Source organism: Sciurus vulgaris (genome assembly GCF_902686455.1).
Source record: "Sciurus vulgaris genome assembly, chromosome: 5".
In the NCBI taxonomy this organism is placed as follows: Eukaryota; Metazoa; Chordata; class Mammalia; order Rodentia; family Sciuridae; genus Sciurus; species Sciurus vulgaris.
Genome location: NC_136465.1, coordinates 73,319,144 through 73,335,765, shown reverse-complemented (window position 1 = coordinate 73,335,765; position 16,622 = coordinate 73,319,144). Strand labels below are relative to the sequence as shown.

The 16,622-nt window shown below is 42.5% G+C and overlaps 1 protein-coding gene across 1 annotated transcript in view; it reads left to right on the top strand.

Moving 5' to 3' along the window:
- The window catches only part of VWF (von Willebrand factor), a gene marked incomplete at its 5' end in the record, with an annotated part of 156,788 nt that overhangs the window by 15,405 nt on the left and 124,761 nt on the right, over window positions 1-16,622 (top strand). Inside the window, 1 exon segment of the mRNA XM_079142379.1 lies at window positions 8,029-8,153. Coding sequence (XP_078998505.1) covers window positions 8,029-8,153 — 125 coding nt within the window.

Genomic DNA, 16,622 nt, shown 5'->3' with positions numbered 1-16,622 from the left:
GAATCTTACAAGAAGTATAGATTGGAATCTTACAACTATATGAAAGATTGCCCACCACTTCAGATTTTCAGGGGAGACTTTTCTCCCCTCCTATCCAGAGACCAGATCAAGGAAACAGATATCCACTCTGCTTCTCAGAGTGGGTTTTTTCCTTTCAACTTTTGCATGAAGGATGTCATGCTTCAAGGGTCTCATCCTCACAATGGGGTCTTGGGTCCACCTTCCCACCTCATGCAGTTCCCAGACTCACTTCCATTTGAGTGGAGCTGTTAAAACTCAGCCTCTGGGTTGGAAAGGTTATCACTTGCATTCTAGCACTCTGTAGTCAGAACACTTTCCAGTACAGTACTGTTTTTTAAATTTGCTCTCTTCGCCTTTCTTCCCCACTCCTCCTTTTCATCTCCTTAAATTCCTTCTTCTTTTTTTTTGGTAAGTTTATTCATCAATCCAGTTGACTATTTGTTCATTCTAGTAGCATAGTTTTCAGATTTTTCTCATCTGCTATATTGCTGGAAATGGAAGTCCCAGCCCTAAAATATCTTTTTTTCTTATTCCAGACTTTTTTTTTTTAATTATAAACAAATGGGATACATGTTGTTTCTCTGTTTGTACATGGCGTAAAGGCATACCATTTGTGTAATCATAAATTTACATAGAGTAATGTTGTTTGATTCATTCTGTTATTTTTTCCCTTCCCCCCACCCCTCCCACCCCTCTTTACCCTCTATACAGTACTTCCTTCCTCCATACTTGCCCCCCTCCCTAACCCTAACTCTAACCCTAACACTAACCCTTCCCTCCCCCCCATTATGTGTCATCCTCCACTTATTAGCGATATCATTCGTCCTTTGGCTTTTTGAGATTGGCTTATCTCACTTAGCATGATATTCTCCAATTTCATCCATTTGCCTGCAAATGCCATAATTTTATCATTCTTTATGGCTGAGTAATATTCCATTGTATATATATACCACAGTTTCTTTATCCATTCATCAATTGAAGGGCATCTAGGTTGGTTCCACAGTCTGGCTATTGTGAATTGAGCAGCTATGAACATTGATGTGGCTGTATCTCTGTAGTATGCTGATTTTAAGTCCTTTGGGTATAGGCCGAGGAGTGGGACAGCTGGGTCAAATGGAGGGTCCATTCCAAGTTTTCTAAGGAATCTCCACACTGCTTTCCAGAGTGGCTGCACTAATTTGCAGCCCCACCAGCAGTGTATGAGTGTACCTTTCTCCCCACATCCTCGCCAACACCTGTTGTTGCTCGTATTCTTGATAATCACCATTCTAATTGGGGTGAGATGGAATCTTAGGGTGGTTTTGATTTGCATTTCTCTTATTACTAGAGATGTTGAGCATTTTTCCATATGTTTGTTGATTGCTTGTAGATCTTCTTCTGTGAAGTGTCTATTCATTTCCTTAGCCCATTTGTTGACTGGATTATTTGAATTCTTGGAGTAGAGTTTTTTGAGTTCTTTATAGATTCTGGAGATTAGTGCTCTATCTGAAGTATGATTGGCAAAGATATTCTCCCACTCTGTAGGCTCTTTCCTCGCATTGCTGATAGTTTCCTTTGCTGAGAGAAAGCTTTTTAGTTTGAATCTATCCCAGTGGTTGATTCTAGCTTTTATTTCTTGTGCTATGGGAGTCCTGTTAAGGAAGTCTGGTCCTAGTCCAACAAGGTGAAGATCTGGACCTACTTTTTCTTCTATAATCTGCAGGGTCTCTGGTCTGATTCCGAGGTCCTTAATCCATTTTGAGTTTAGTTTCGTGCATGGTGAGAGATATGGGTTTAGTTTCATTCTGTTGCATATGGATTTCCAATTCTCCCAGCACCATTTGTTGAAGAGGCTATCTTTTCTCCATTGCATATTTTTGGCCCCTTTGTCTAGTATGAGAAAATTGTATTTATTTGGGTTTGTGTCCGTGTCCTCTATTCTGTACCATTGATCTACCTTTCTATTTTGGTACCAATACCATGCCGTTTTTGTTACTATTGCTTTGTAGTAGAGTTGAAGATCTGGTATTGCAATACCCCCTGTTTCACTCTTCCTGCTAAGGATTGCTTTAGCTATTCTGGGTTTCTTATTCTTCCAGATGAATTTCATAATTGCTTGCTCTATTTCTGTAAGGTACGTCATTGGGATTTTAATTGGAATTGCATTGAATTTGTATAGCACTTTAGGTAGTATGGCCATTTTGACAATATTAATTCTTCCTATCCAAGAACATGGAAGATCTTTCCATCTTCTAAGGTGTTCTTTAATTTCTTTCTTTAGTGTTGTATAGTTCTCATTGTAGAGGTCTTTCACCTCTTTTGTGAGATTGATTCCCAAGTATTTTATTTTTTTCGAGGCTATTGTGAATGGGGTAGTTTTCCTAATTTCTCTTTCTGAAGATTCATCACTTATGTATAAAAATGCATTGGATTTATGAGCATTGATCTTGTAACCTGCTACTTTACTGAATTCACTTATGAGTTCTAAGAGTTTTCTGGTGGAATTTCCAGGTTCCTCTAAATATATCATCATGTCATCAGCGAACAGGGATAGTTTGAGTTCTTCTTTTCCAATTCGTATCCCTTTAATTTCTTTGGTTTGTCTAATTGCTCTGGCCAGAGTCTCAAGAATGATGTTGAATAGAAGTGGTGAAAGAGGGCATCCCTGCCTTGTTCCAGTTTTTAGGGGGAATGCTTTCAGTTTTTCACCATTTAGAATGATATTAGCCATGGGCTTAGCATAAATGGCCTTTACAATGTTAAGGAATGTTCCCACTATCCCTATTTTTTCTAGTGTTTTGAGCATGAAGGAGTGCTGTATTTTATCAAATGCTTTTTCTGCATCTATTGAAATAATCATGTGATTCTTGACTTTAAGTCTATTAATATGGTGAATTACGTTTATTGATTTCCTGATGTTGAACCAACCTTGCATCCCTGGGATGAAACCCACTTGATCATGGTGCACTATCTTTTTAATATGTTTTGGTATGCGATTTGCTAAAATTTTGTTGAGAATTTTTGCGTCGATGTTCATTAAGGATATTGGTCTGAAATTTTCTTTCCTTGATGAGTCTCTGTCTGGTTTAGGTATCAGTGTGATATTGGCTTCATAGAATGAGTTTGGGAGGGTTCCCTCCTCTTCTATTTTATGGAATACTTTGAGAAGTATTGGAATGAGCTCTTCTTTAAAGGTTTTGTAGAACTCGGCTGAGAACCCATCTGGTCCCGGACTTTTCTTTGTTGGTAGGCTTTTGATGACTTCTTCTATTTCAGTACTTGAAATTGGTCTATTTAAATTGTTTATGTCCTCCTCGTTCAGTTTAGGCAATTCATATGTCTCTAGAAACCTGTTGATGTCTTCGAAATTTTCTATTTTGTTGGAGTATAGATTTTCAAAATAGCTACTAATTATGTTTTGTATTTCAATCGTGTCTGTTGTGATATTTCCTTGTTCATTCCGAATTTTAGTGATTTGGATTTTCTCTCGTCTTCTCTTTGTTAGTGTGGCTAAAGGTTTATCAATTTTGTTTATTTTTTCGAAGAACCAACTATTTATTTTGTCAATTTTTTGTATTGTTTCTTTTGTTTCAATTTCATTGATTTCAGCTCTGAGTTTAACTATTTCCTGTCTTCTACTACTTTTGGTGCTGTTCTGTTTTTCTTTTTCTAGGGCTTTGAGCTGTAGTGTTAGGTTGTTTATTTGTTGAGTTTTACTTCTTTTATTAAATGCGCTCCATGAAATAAATTTTCCTCTAAGTACTGCTTTCATAGTGTCCCAGAGATTTTGATATGATGTTTCTTTGTTCTCATTTACCTCTAAGAATTTTTTAATTTCCTTCCTAATATCTTCTGTTATCCATTCATCATATAATAGCATATTGTTTAATCTCCAGATGTTGGAATAGTTTCTGTGTTTTACTCTTTCATTTATTTCTAACTTCAATCTGTTATGATCTGATAGAATACATGCTAGTGTCTCTATCTTCTTGTATTTGCTAACATTAGCTTTGTGGCATAATATATGGTCTATTTTAGAGAAGGATCCATGTGCTGCTGAGAAGAAAGTGTATTCACTCTTGGTTGGATGGTATATTCTATAAATGTCCGTTAAGTCTAAATTATTGATTGTGTTGTTGAGATCTATGGTTTCTTTGTTCAATTTTTGTCTGGAAGATCTGTCCAGTGGTGAGAGAGGCGTGTTAAAATCACCTAGTATTATTGTGTTGTGGTCTATTTGGTTTCTGAAATTGAGAAGGATTTGTTTGACATACATAGATGAGCCACTGTTTGGGGCATAGATGTTTATGATTGTTATATCTTGCTGATTTATGCTTCCCTTAAGCAGTATGAAATGACCTTCTTTATCCCTTCTGACTAACTTTGGCTTGAAGTCCACATTATCGGAAATGAGGATGGATACTCCAGCTTTTTTGCTGAGTCCATGTGCATGGTATGTTTTTCCCCATCCTTTCACCTTTAGTCTATGGGTATCTTTTTCTATGAGGTGAGTCTCTTGCAGGCAACATATTGTTGGATCTTTCTTTTTAATCCAGTCTGCCAGTCTATGTCTTTTGATTGATGAATTCAGGCCATTAACATTCAGGGTTATTATAGAGAAATGATTTGGTTTCCCGGTCATTTGGTTCATTTTTAAAATTTTGTTTATTTATTTGTTTGACACAATTTGTTTCCTCCTTTATTTGACGATTCCTTTAGGATAATTCCTCCCTTTGCTGATTTGCTTCTTTGTTTTTCATCTCTTCCTCATGGAATATTTTGTTGAGAATGTTCTGTAATGCTGGCTTTCTTTTTGTAAATTCTTTTAGCTTTTGTTTATCATGGAAGGATTTTATTTCATCGTCAAATTTGAAGGTAAGTTTTGCTGGGTATAAGATTCTTGGTTGGCATCCATTTTCTTTCAGGACTTGAAAAATGTTGTTCCAGGCCCTTCTAGCTTTTAGGGTCTGGATTGAAAAATCTGCTGATATGCGTATTGGTTTCCCCCTGAATGTAATTTGGTTCTTTTCTCTCACAGCCTTTAAAATTCTGTCTTTATTTTGTATGTTAGGTATTTTCATTATAATGTGCCTTGGTGTGGATCTGTTGTAATTTTGTGTATTTGGAGTCCTATAAGCCTCTTGAACTTGATTTTCCATTTCATTCTTCAGATTTGGGAAATTTTCTGATATTATTTCATTGAATAAATTGTTCATTCCTTTGGCTTGTTTCTCTAGGCCTTCCTCAATCCCAATAATTCTTAAATTTGGCCTTTTCATGATATCCCATAGTTCTTGTAGATTCTGTTCATGATTTCTTACCATCTTCTCTGTTTGTTCAACTTTGTTTTCAAGGGTAAATATTTTATCTTCAATGTCTGAGGTTCTGTCTTCCAGGTGTTCTATCCTATTGGATATGCTTTCTATGGAGTTCTTAATTTGGTTTATTGTTTCCTTCATGTCAAGGATTTCTGTTTGGGTTTTTTTCAATATCTCTAACTCTTTATTGAAATGATCTTTTGCTTCCTGTATTTGCTCTTTTAACTGTCGATTGGTGCGATCATTCAATGCTTGCATTTGCTCTTTCATCTCCTCGTTTGCTTCTCTGATCATTTTAATTATGTACATTCTGAACTCCTTTTCTGTCATTTCTTCTGCCATGCTGTCATTGGGTTTTATTGATGTAACATCTAGATTTGTTTGCAGCATTTTCTTTCCTTGTTTTCTCATATTGTTCAGGTATCAGTGGACCACTGAGATATTGCAGATTTCCTCTATTGACTTACAATGTCCCTGAAGATTTCTATATATATCCCCCCTTAGCCTTCAGTAGGCTGAAGTCATGGAGGAAGTTGATAATGCAGTGCTCCACAAGGAAGCTGCCTCTCTAGGAGTGGTGGCCTTCAGGTGGGGTATAATCCCTGCTAGTGGGCAGAGGTGCCGTTAACCAATGGTCATCCAAAGGGGACCTAGGCTGCCGGCTGAGGCAAGGCCTGTTTGGGCCTGAGTCTCTGGTTTTACCGTCCTTTTGGGGAAACCTCACCCAGCAGGGAAGACTCACCCAGTGGGGAGGTCTCGCTGGTCAGTTCCCTCCTAGAGGTTCCCCTCAATTTACAGCTACCGCCTGGGCTGGGCTGCCTTCCTCTGCAAAGTTCCCAGGGGCCCGGCCCTACCTCCTGGGCCTGGGAGCCTCACCCTTCGCAGATGAATCTCCTTAGGCTGCCCCTCCTCAGAGAATTTGCCCGCAGGCCTGGAACCTTCGCTCCGCCCTAAGCCTGTCTCTGTGCGGCTCTTCCACCCAGAAGCCTCCCAGATCCTGGGACCCTGCTCTGCACCTAATCGCCTGGCTGTGTGGCCCCTCCTCTGAGCCGCCACCTGGGGCCCCGAACAATCGCTCTGAGTCCCAGAGACCCGCCACAGGCCTCTTCCTCCAGACAGCCGCCCAGTATTCTGGTGCGGTCACTAGGAGTCCAAGAAACTCACTTCGTGCCTCCTCCTCCCACCAACCACCCGTATCCCTGGGCAATCAATCACTCCGAGTCGAAGTGACCCTCCCCATTCCTCCTCCTTCTCCAGATAACCCCCCGGGTGTTCAGGAGCGGTCACTCTGAGTGGCTCTGAATCCACGTGACCCGCTGCACGGGTCCTCTGGGCAACTGCCCGGAGCTCTGGTGCGGCCACCCAAGACCAAGCGTCCCACCACGCTTCTCCTCCAGGCAGCCCCCCTGTGTTCAGGAGCTGTCACTTTAAGTCCAAACAACTCACCACTCGCCTTCTCCTCTGAGCAGCCGCCTGGAGCGCTAATGCAGTCACTGCGAGTCCACATGCCCCGCCGCGCTCCTCCTCTTCCTCCTCCTACTCCTCCGGGCAGGCCCCGGGGTTCAGAAGTGGTCAGAGTCCAAACAGCTCGCCACTCAGCCCCTTCTCTGGCAACCGCCTGTAGCTCTGGTGTAGTCACCCGAATCCAAGCAGCCGCGCTCCTCTTCCTCCTCCTTGTCCTCAGGGCAGGCCCCGGGGTTCAGAAGCGTCGTTCTGAGTCCAAACAGCTCGCCGCGCAGCTTCTCCTCTGGCAACCGCCTGCAGCTCTGGTGCAGTCACTCCGAATCCAAGTGGCCACGTTCCTCCTCCTCCTCCTCAGGGCAGGCCCCGGTGTTCTGAGTCCACACAGCTCTCCTCGCCACTCCTCCCCTGGACAGCCGCCGGAGCCCCAGTGGTGGCTCCGAGTCTATTCCAGACTTTTAAGGTTGAAAAAAGTTAACAGTGGGTTGGTCCTAGGCTTTGAAGAAGAAAGTAGTATTTGTTGGCAAAAAAATCAAGGTTATGGTGATATTTTGGGAATCATTCTTAGAGGATAATTTAGTTTAATTCTTTTTGGTTGGTAAAACTCAACACTATTTGTCCCCAAACAGTTAACCTTGCTCCCTGGCTTCTGGGAGTCAGTCCAGCTTGGCCTTAACTCTGCCTCTCAGAGTTTTCTCTAAACAAGAGTATTTGTAATTTCATATATTGGACATTATGCTGTCCAGATTCAGTTCATGCAGTTTCACTTCATAGGCGGTCAGGGCTAAAGGGATCTTAGGTCACACTCATTTACATATGAGCAACTAGGCTCCATGGGATGATGGGTTCAACCCAGAAAACAGAGTGGTAGAAGGAGCTTTACCATCCAAGTAAGCTTCTTTTCTACCCGTTTCTTTAAGATGGTTTATTAGAAAGTATCCAAATCTGTGTGATATGGAGTATCTGAGTACCAAACAGCATATAACATATGGTAGGAGCCAAATGGAAAAGAACTGACATTTGGAGTGTCCACCATGTGCCAGGCAGTCCCCAGGCACTCAGTGAGCTCTGATGTCCATACCCAGTGGTGCCATACTGAGCACTGTACAAAAGGTACTCTCCACCCCAAATACCTATGGTCTAATCTAGCAGAAGTTAGATTAAGATAACAGCAGAACTACAGCTTTCACTCAGAAGTCCTAGGATAGTCATAACTGAAGCATAATTTTTCTGAAACTTTGCTTTGCAGGGACCTTGACCTCTGACCCCTATGACTTTGCCAACTCCTGGGCTCTGAGCAGTGGGGAACAGCGATGCAAACGGGCATCTCCTGTCAGCAGTTCCTGCAACAGCTCCTCTGGGGAAATGCAGAAGGTGGGTACAGCCTGGCCTGCATATGGCTGTGTGACTCCTGGAATTAAGAGGCAGCAGGACTTGGGTTCATGTCCTCTCTCTGGGGGAGGAATGGACTTACCTGTGAGTGCTGCTGGTATGGCTGTTCAATGTGGGGTTCCTACGTTGAAAACCAACTATGGCTGGAGTTTAGTTAACTCTAATTCTAATACTTCTCTGAGCCTGGAACTAAATAAATGGGCCTGTGCTAATGAGTAGGTTATAGTGAGTGTCTCAGTACACTTGTGCTGCTATAACAAAATGTCTGAGACCTGGAACTGAAATTTATTTATTATCATTCTGAAGACCAGCAAGTTCCAGATCAAGGTGCTGGTGGCATTCAGTGTCTGGTAAGGGCACTCCTGCTCTGTCTCTACATGGAAGAAGAGTAAAAAAGTGCTGCTCAAGTTATTCCACTGGTGGGCTCTTATGTTTCTCTTCAGAAGTTGAACTCCACAGGTTCTTAAGTTTGTTTAAGTTCTAAAAAAAAAAAACTTCACTGTGTTTCTGTGGATTGGGTAGATAGCATATAATCAAGAAATATTCATTGGGTGGATGAATACAAATTAAGGAGTGTTACCTAGGGATTATAATGAGCCCCCCAATAATAATACAGACTCCTTCACTTGTAGAAATCTGATTCACCCAAATCCACTCATAAGTAGAGAAACCCAACCCTCTCCTATTCTAGAAACAGTTCCCTGCCCCCCCCTTTCTCTCTCTCTCCCCGCCTTAGCATGAGAAAGTCCCATTGTTAGTTGGTTACTCATCTAATGGATCTTCTTATTTTCCTGAAACAATTTGAACTTCTGAACCAAGGAGTTATATCAGCCCCAGGAAAAATGATGCTAAATCCAGCCGCCTAAATTGTTAACACAGACAATTCCCAACTTGTAAACAAACACATTCCCAAAGCCTTTTTTTCCTTGGGTGATTCAGGGCTAGGTCCTCCAGCTAGTCCCTGCACGTCTATATCTCTTGGAACATAGCCCAGTACAAGCGAACTGAGAGGAGGGTGCTGTCCTATGCAAGCAGGGACTTTCTTCTTTCCAGTTTGAAATGTCTGAAGCTTGCCCTCGACAGATCTTGAGTTTCTCTCACCCCTGGGCTTGGGCATTGTGCTAAAGGCTGGGTTTGGGTCAGGCCATTTACTGACTTTGTAACTCTAGGCAAGGCACGTACCTTCTGCAAAGTCCAGTTTCCACATATGTAGGACAGGTCTAGGAAATGTTCCTGCCAGGGCCATTGAGAGGAGTAAGAGAAAGGTCATTTGTGTTGAGCGTTTATCCCAGTGGGGCTCAACTGTTTGGGACACTATTATTATTGTTATTATTGGGTAACTCCTAGTGTTCTTCTGTAGTCATACTGGGGTGCCCAAGCTTTCAGAGTGGGAATGGGGAGCAGCAGATAGCACACATTGTACTTTAGGTATGAGCCGCACAATTCTTTTCTCCTCCCCTCTTTCCAATTATAACCAGTTTCCTTTTGGGTAGCTGAATACAGCTTGAGGTCAGAAGGAAAGCAAGGTGTGTAATGTCTGCAAATGCAGGTGGACAGGTGACAGAATTTCCTCTAGAATTGCTTATTTTTCCAGATGAATTCAGACTGAGCACACTCTAGGTATCATGTGCAGCGAGGAGGACAAAGCCTTTTAAATAATTTCTTTCTCTCCTTTATTTCTAAATTTACAGTTCTGTTGTTGGCTGGTGGGTCTCCCTCTCCTGCCCTGTTCATTAGGTAGGGGGTGAGATTAGCAGGCCTTTGAGAGCTTATTAGATTTTGCAAACACAGACCAGCTCAGACCAGCTCAGAGTAAGTACTTGACAAATGTTCCCACCCTGCTGAGTAAAGGAATAATGTCATTTATCTACATGAACTGGGAGGTGAAGACAGGATTCTCAAGTAGAGAACCTGATACCAGTAGGTCGAGTTGAAGAGGGAGACTAACGGGAGGGAAAACCTAAGAGAAAGCCTTATTTGCCTCTGGGGGCAAATTTCTGAGCTCCAGCTGTATCTTGCTACTCACTTTGTCTCCTGGGTGCATTAAAATCCTTACTAACCAGTGTCCTGGGAGCAGCCTAAGAAATTGGGTACCTGGTTTTTAGCATTGGTCTGAGGTTCCAAACACACCCAACCTCCCAGAGGCACAAACAAGCTCGCCAAGCTCAGAACTCAGTGCTTTCAGGTTGTTTACCTGAAAGGCCTGCTTTGTCCTCAGCCAATCAGATTGTGTTTGCCCACAACTGGGGCTTCCTCACTGGTTGGGAAGCTCGATGACTCATCTCCTGGGAGGTGATTAATGTGGTCTTTTGAATTATTCACAGTCTGCTTACTCCCACTGGGTCCCTAGCTTCAGAAGTCAGGCCTGGTAAATGGGGCCACCTTTGCCAGTCTTTGTCACTGTGGTTCCACAGGCCACTTGGAGTGGCAGAGTGTTCTGTGAGGGCGGTGGCATTGACCTCAGAACTTTCCTTGATAGCCACCCAAATCTAATCCCCCACTTCTCTGGCACTTTCCTTCTTTCCAAGTCCTAACAGTAGTCAGTTCATTCTGAGAGCCAGGTCATATTACTTATACCTAGGGGATGAATGTTTCCTTGTTATGCCAACAAGACCCAATGCTTCTTTCTACTGGGACTGATAATGGTTTGTTTGATTGCATGCAAATTTGCAGGTTTTTTTTTTTTTTTTTTTTTCCAAACTGAGGGAAGGACTGCTGAAGTCTGGAGCCCCAAGCCATAAATACTCAAATAATTGATGTTAATTAGCAGGTAACTCTACTGTGCAAGGCATATTGTAGAAAGATCCTCAGGTAGATTTCTTTCTTTCTTTTTTTTTTTTTTAAATCCAGACTGGGAAATGTCAGAAAGAGTTGTACCTCATGTAGAAATGATGGCTTTGTTCCCTAGTCCTTGTGCAACATGAAGCCCAAGGTGTCAGGGGATGGGCTTGGGCTGCTGTGAGCCCGTTCAGTGCTCCTGCTGATTAGAAAAGGGGACTCCTCCCTCAAGACACTTTCCCACCCCTGGGTGGGAAACTGCCACAGTGAACATTACAATTGTGCATATCACGTACAGATGATGTATGGTGCATACCATGAAAACAGTAGTCCCTTGATGTGTAGCCAGGGTGCACTGTGTGGCCTGCAGTACTGTCCTTAGATCACCTGCCTTAGAGTGGCAAGACTGTCTCCTGTCTTCGTGGTTGCCATCAGAATGTAAGGGCAATTTCTTGCCTCTGGCCCCAGGAGTTTTCTCCATATGCTTTCTTTCTTTTTTTATTTTACTGTTTGTTCTATTTAGTTCTACATGATAGCAGCATGCATTTTGATTCATTGTACACAAATGGAGTACAGCTTTTCATATCTCTGGTTGTACATGATGTAGGGTCACACCATTCATGTAATCATTCACGTACATAGGGTGATGACGTTTGTCTCATCCTACCCATCTTTCCTTCCCCTGTCCCCTCCCCTCCTCTTATTTCCCTCTACACAATCCAGCATCCCTTCTTTCTTCCCTCCCCCCGTTATGTATCTGCATTCACTTATCAGAGAAAACATTTGGCCTTTGGTTTTTTGGGATTATTTCACTTGGCATGATATTCTCCAACTCCATCCATTCACCTGCAAATGCCATAATTTTATTTTCTTTATGGCTGAGTAATATTTCATTATGTATATATACCACAGTTTCTTTATTCATTCATCTTTTGAAGGGCATCTAGGTTGGTTCTACAATCTAGCTATTGTGAATTGAGCAGCTGTGAATATTAATGTGGCTGTGTCACTGTAGTATGCTGATTTTAAGTCCTTTGAGTTTAAACGGAGGAGTGGGATGACTGAATCAAATGGTGGGTCCATTCCTAGTTTTCTGGGGAATAGAATTATCCACCAAACTCAGACATGTGTCTGGAGTGGAAGAAGTTTCTTTTCATTAATGTGAGGAATTTTGGGCTCATAAAAACTCAGAGTTGGATGAAATTCTAGAAGATACCCAATTCAACCCTTGCCTACTGTATGAAGGCTTTTGGCAAACTGTGCCCAGATAGACAAGATATGCTATGACCTCAATTTTAAGAGTCGAGTCCTTGAAACACCCTTGCTGGGATCTTTCCAGTCATTTTGCAGAGCTCAGCCCTAGGTAGTCCTCCCTGACTCTCTGATAAATCCCTCCTTTCATTTTATGGCCATTTGTAGCTAAACCTTGTCTGTGTGTCCCTGAACGGGCAGATTTTTTTCTGCAGGTCTGATGTGGGAGCTTGCATTCAAATGTACTCCTGTCAGTCACCTAACATCCTCAGATTTCCTAGATCCTTGATTTCTGAATTTGGTGTATATTAGGTAAACATCATCCTTATTTTCTTTTTCTATTTGTCTTCACAGTTTTGTAACTCCCCTCTTATTCTGCAGAGCTCTCTTACCCTCTGAGACAGCATGCTGTTCACCTGTTATTCCTCTTGTCTCTAGGAAACCACCTGTCCAGTGAGTTAACATTTGTAACACTGGTGTTGACTTTGAATTATCATAATTTAGCCCAAAGAGGAACAGCAAATATCCATTGTGTTGGAAACAAAGTAATTCACTCTTCATGTCCTCATTAAGCGATATTTATTTGTGAAGGATACACCCAGCTGTCTTTTTTTTTTGGTAGTGGGGATCAAACCAAGGGCCTTGCACATGCTAGGTAAGCACTCTATCACAGAGCTATTTCCCCAGCCTGTATCCAACAGTTTCTACTATTTCTGCTCAGAGTAAAGCTGGGAGGGGAATTCACAGTCAGAGAGGGAGGGAATTTCAGTACAGGGAACTTGACTGGGATGCTAAATGCACAGGCAGAGCTGGGGATTCTCTGTCGCAGTCCACTCCTGGAATCTCTCTCTTCCTCTTCCTTTCACTTCATTGGATGGTTTACATCTGGAATAGACTCCTCTTGGCTATTGGGAAGAATTTTGTGACATTTATTTTCTCAGTAGAGTAGTTGGGATTCAGACAGACAGTTGTGAGGGGAGAGAGTCTGGCCCCTTGGAAATTCAGTCAATCTCAAGGAAAACCCTTGGAACCCAGGATCCTAGAGAAGTTAGCTGTCCGATGACAGCACCCTCACCTAGTTTTACGACAGGTGCTTACCCACTGTGCCCCAGTTATAATCAACCAGTGTTGAGGTTTGATCACAAACACACATACATCTTTTCCACTTTTGCAGAGTGACAATTGTTCTCTCAAGTGCTTCTTGAATCATTGACAGGTTAAGAAATTCGGACTTATTTCATGTATTTTTCCAACGTCCAAGAATCCAGGGTGCACTCCCTGGGTTCATTCAATTCTCTGTGTGTCCTTGTGTAAGTAACTTTCCTGCTCTGCATCTCAGTCTTCCCTCTCTAAGGGAAACATGGCTCTATTGACCACCCCAATGAGTAAATACCTTTCTTCTTTAGAATAAATCCACTCACCTGAGTGCAGTGCAGGAGAAGGATCAATGAGCTGAGGGGCTGTGGTGGAACAGTAGTGGTTTCAGCCACTGTTCCTTTGGAGGTCCAGCCTTAGGGTAGAGATCAGTGGCCACCATGGAGTCTCACAGATTTCCCTTGGGTCAGCCAGAACTTAGCCTTTTAACCCTTTGGAAGGATTGGATCAAGTTTCAGATCCAAGCTTCCAGTTTAAATGCCTCCCTAACTTAACAATCTCAAAATCCTGTGATAAAATACAGTTGGCTTTCTATATTTGTGGGTTCAACATCCTTAGATTCAACCAACTTTAGAAAAAATTGCATCTGTACTGAACATGCACTTTTTTCTTCTTATCAATCCCAAAACAATATAGTATAACTACTATTTAAATAGCATTTACATCATATTAGATACTGCAAGTCATCTAGATTATGATTTGAGGTATATGGGAAACATGTAGAGGTTAACTACAAACACAAACACTGTGCCATTTTATACAAGAGACTTGAGCATCCATGCATTTTGGTATCTGATGAAGGTCCTAGGGCCAATCCTATTTGACTATACTTCTTTGGTGGCTTCCTTTGCCTTGTCCATCCCTCTGGTAAAGACCAGAATGGGCAAAAATGGGATGGTGCCCATTAGTACTATATAAAACTTATTGAGGTGTTTCGTATGGTTTGGGTAATTCTAAAAATGTGCAAGGTAGATCAAAAGAAAAAAAACACATAAGAGAAATTAACCGTGAAAGAGAACAACACAAATGAAAAGGTGGGTCAGTAAATGACCAACTGCCAAGCAAATGGTAAGTGATATGGCAGCTCAGGGGAATCAGCTTCTATCATAGAGATGATTATTTTTCCTTGCTGGGAGTAGGATGGTAGATTGGTTCTGATTGGGCTGTTTTCCATTCCCAGGTTTTGGGAAAACCCCAAATTGGGAACTAAAGGATGGGGCTTATCAGTCCAGCTTGCTGAGCCCCATCCTGATCCCCAAGAACCTCTCAGATGCCACCCAGGAGGCCAGACCGAGGGTGAGGAGGGACCTTCTGAGGGCTCCACGGCTGTCTGTGCAGTGACATATCTAGTCACCCCACCTTTCATGAGTATATGTGATACCCAACTATCTCAGAAGAAACATCAACTCCACAAAATCCATCCATTTGCTGGAAATCTCTCTCACAATTTCTTGGTCAGAATCTTGACTGTGAGTCAGAATCTTGGAATGTGGGTGGGAATCTTAGGCCTGCCAAAAGTTATAAATAGACCTGGCAGCCCTCTCCCCTCCACCCGTGCAGGCCATCCAGAGAGAAACTATCCCCTGCCCAGAGTGAATTCTTGAACCCACTACTTTGGACCACTGCAGGCTCCAGGCGCCTCCACACCTCCTCCAGGGGCAGCCACAGAGCACCCCCACAGAGCTGGAAAGATCAGGGCCTGCTGAACAATCTTGCACTTTATATATTAGACTCTCCTTTCTTTGTTCACTTCAGTGCTAGGAATGTCCCCCCTCCTTTCTCCTTCGTCAGCTGTTTCAGAACAAACACAATAGCCAAGCTTCAGATCTCTGGCTTTTGCTTTTTCTCCTCCCCTGCCTGCCTGCCACTGGGGAGCTGTGCTTGTTTTCTCTCCCCCTCCTTTGAACCAGCCTAGCATCTGCAGGGAAGAGGCCTGGTCTTCTTGATGAACTGAAAATGTGATTACAATGGGCCACAATTGGGTCTGCACACCCACCCAGGCTGGGTGAGGTCATGGATTGATGGAGCTGGGCTATAGCTGTCTTCAAGTTTTTGGCACCACCGACAGGAGATGAAACAAGACAGAAGTGGCTGGTGCCGGGCATTGGAGCCAGGGAGATGCTGGAAGTGCAAATTAGCTGACCCTTGTTTTATGTCCCTGCCAGAATGGTTTAGCAGAGAGCTAAAGAGAAGCCACTATAGACAGCAGGCAAATGATAATAATTGTTATAAGTACTTGATTGCCATCCTGGTGTAATCTCACTTAATTTTATTTTGAAGTACCATCTAAGGTAGGTATTACTATCTGTGTGTGTTAGGGGCAGGTTCAGCTGTGAGTGACAAGACACCTAGAAATAACAGTGGCTTGCATAGTCTAGAAGATTTTTTTTTTTTTTTCTTTCATGTAAAGAGGTCCAGAGTAGGATGTCCAGGGCCAGTCCCGGATCCTGTGGTGTTGGGACACAAAGTCCTTCCATCATTTTTCTGTCGTCCTCAGCATGGGGCATCTATTGCCTGGTCTAAGATGACAGTTCAAGTTTGAGGCACCACAGTCACATCCAAGCAGTGAGACAGAAAGGGACAAGAAACAAGCAATCCCTTCTTTTGAAGATCCTTCTGGAAGTTGCACAGGGCCCTTCTGCTTGTATCTGATTGGGTAAAGCTTAGTTCTATGGCTATTCCCAGCTCCATGTGGACTGAGAAATGGAGCCTTTATTCTCAGTGACTATGTGGCCAAGTAAAAGTTAAAAATTGAGTTTCCTAAGTCTAAGAAAGAGGGGAAGCATAGTACTGGGCAGCTTTCAATCTCTTCCACACTAACTCTCTTTTATAGTTGAGGAGATGGAGGTGTAGAAGGGTGAGATGATTTTCTTAAAGTCACACACTTCAGAAGTGGAGTTGGGACTCCAGTTCAATCTTCTAGAACCTGAGCTATACTCATTGTGCTGCACAGCCTTCTAATTTGATGGTTAGGGAACAAGGATAGTTATGGGAGTGGAAAATCATGTGCAGTTATCCTCTGGTATCTGCAGGGGATTGGTTCCAGGGTCTTGGTGGATACCCAGGATACTAGGATACTAAAGGTACCTTAGATAACAACATCTCTATACAAGAGATACTATTTGCATACAAGCATACTATTTGCTTGTAACCTATGCACATTCTCCCACATACTTCAAATCAACTCTAGATTATAATACTTAATATAATGTAAGTGGTATATAAATAGTTGTTACACTGTATTATTTAGGGAATAATGACAAAGAA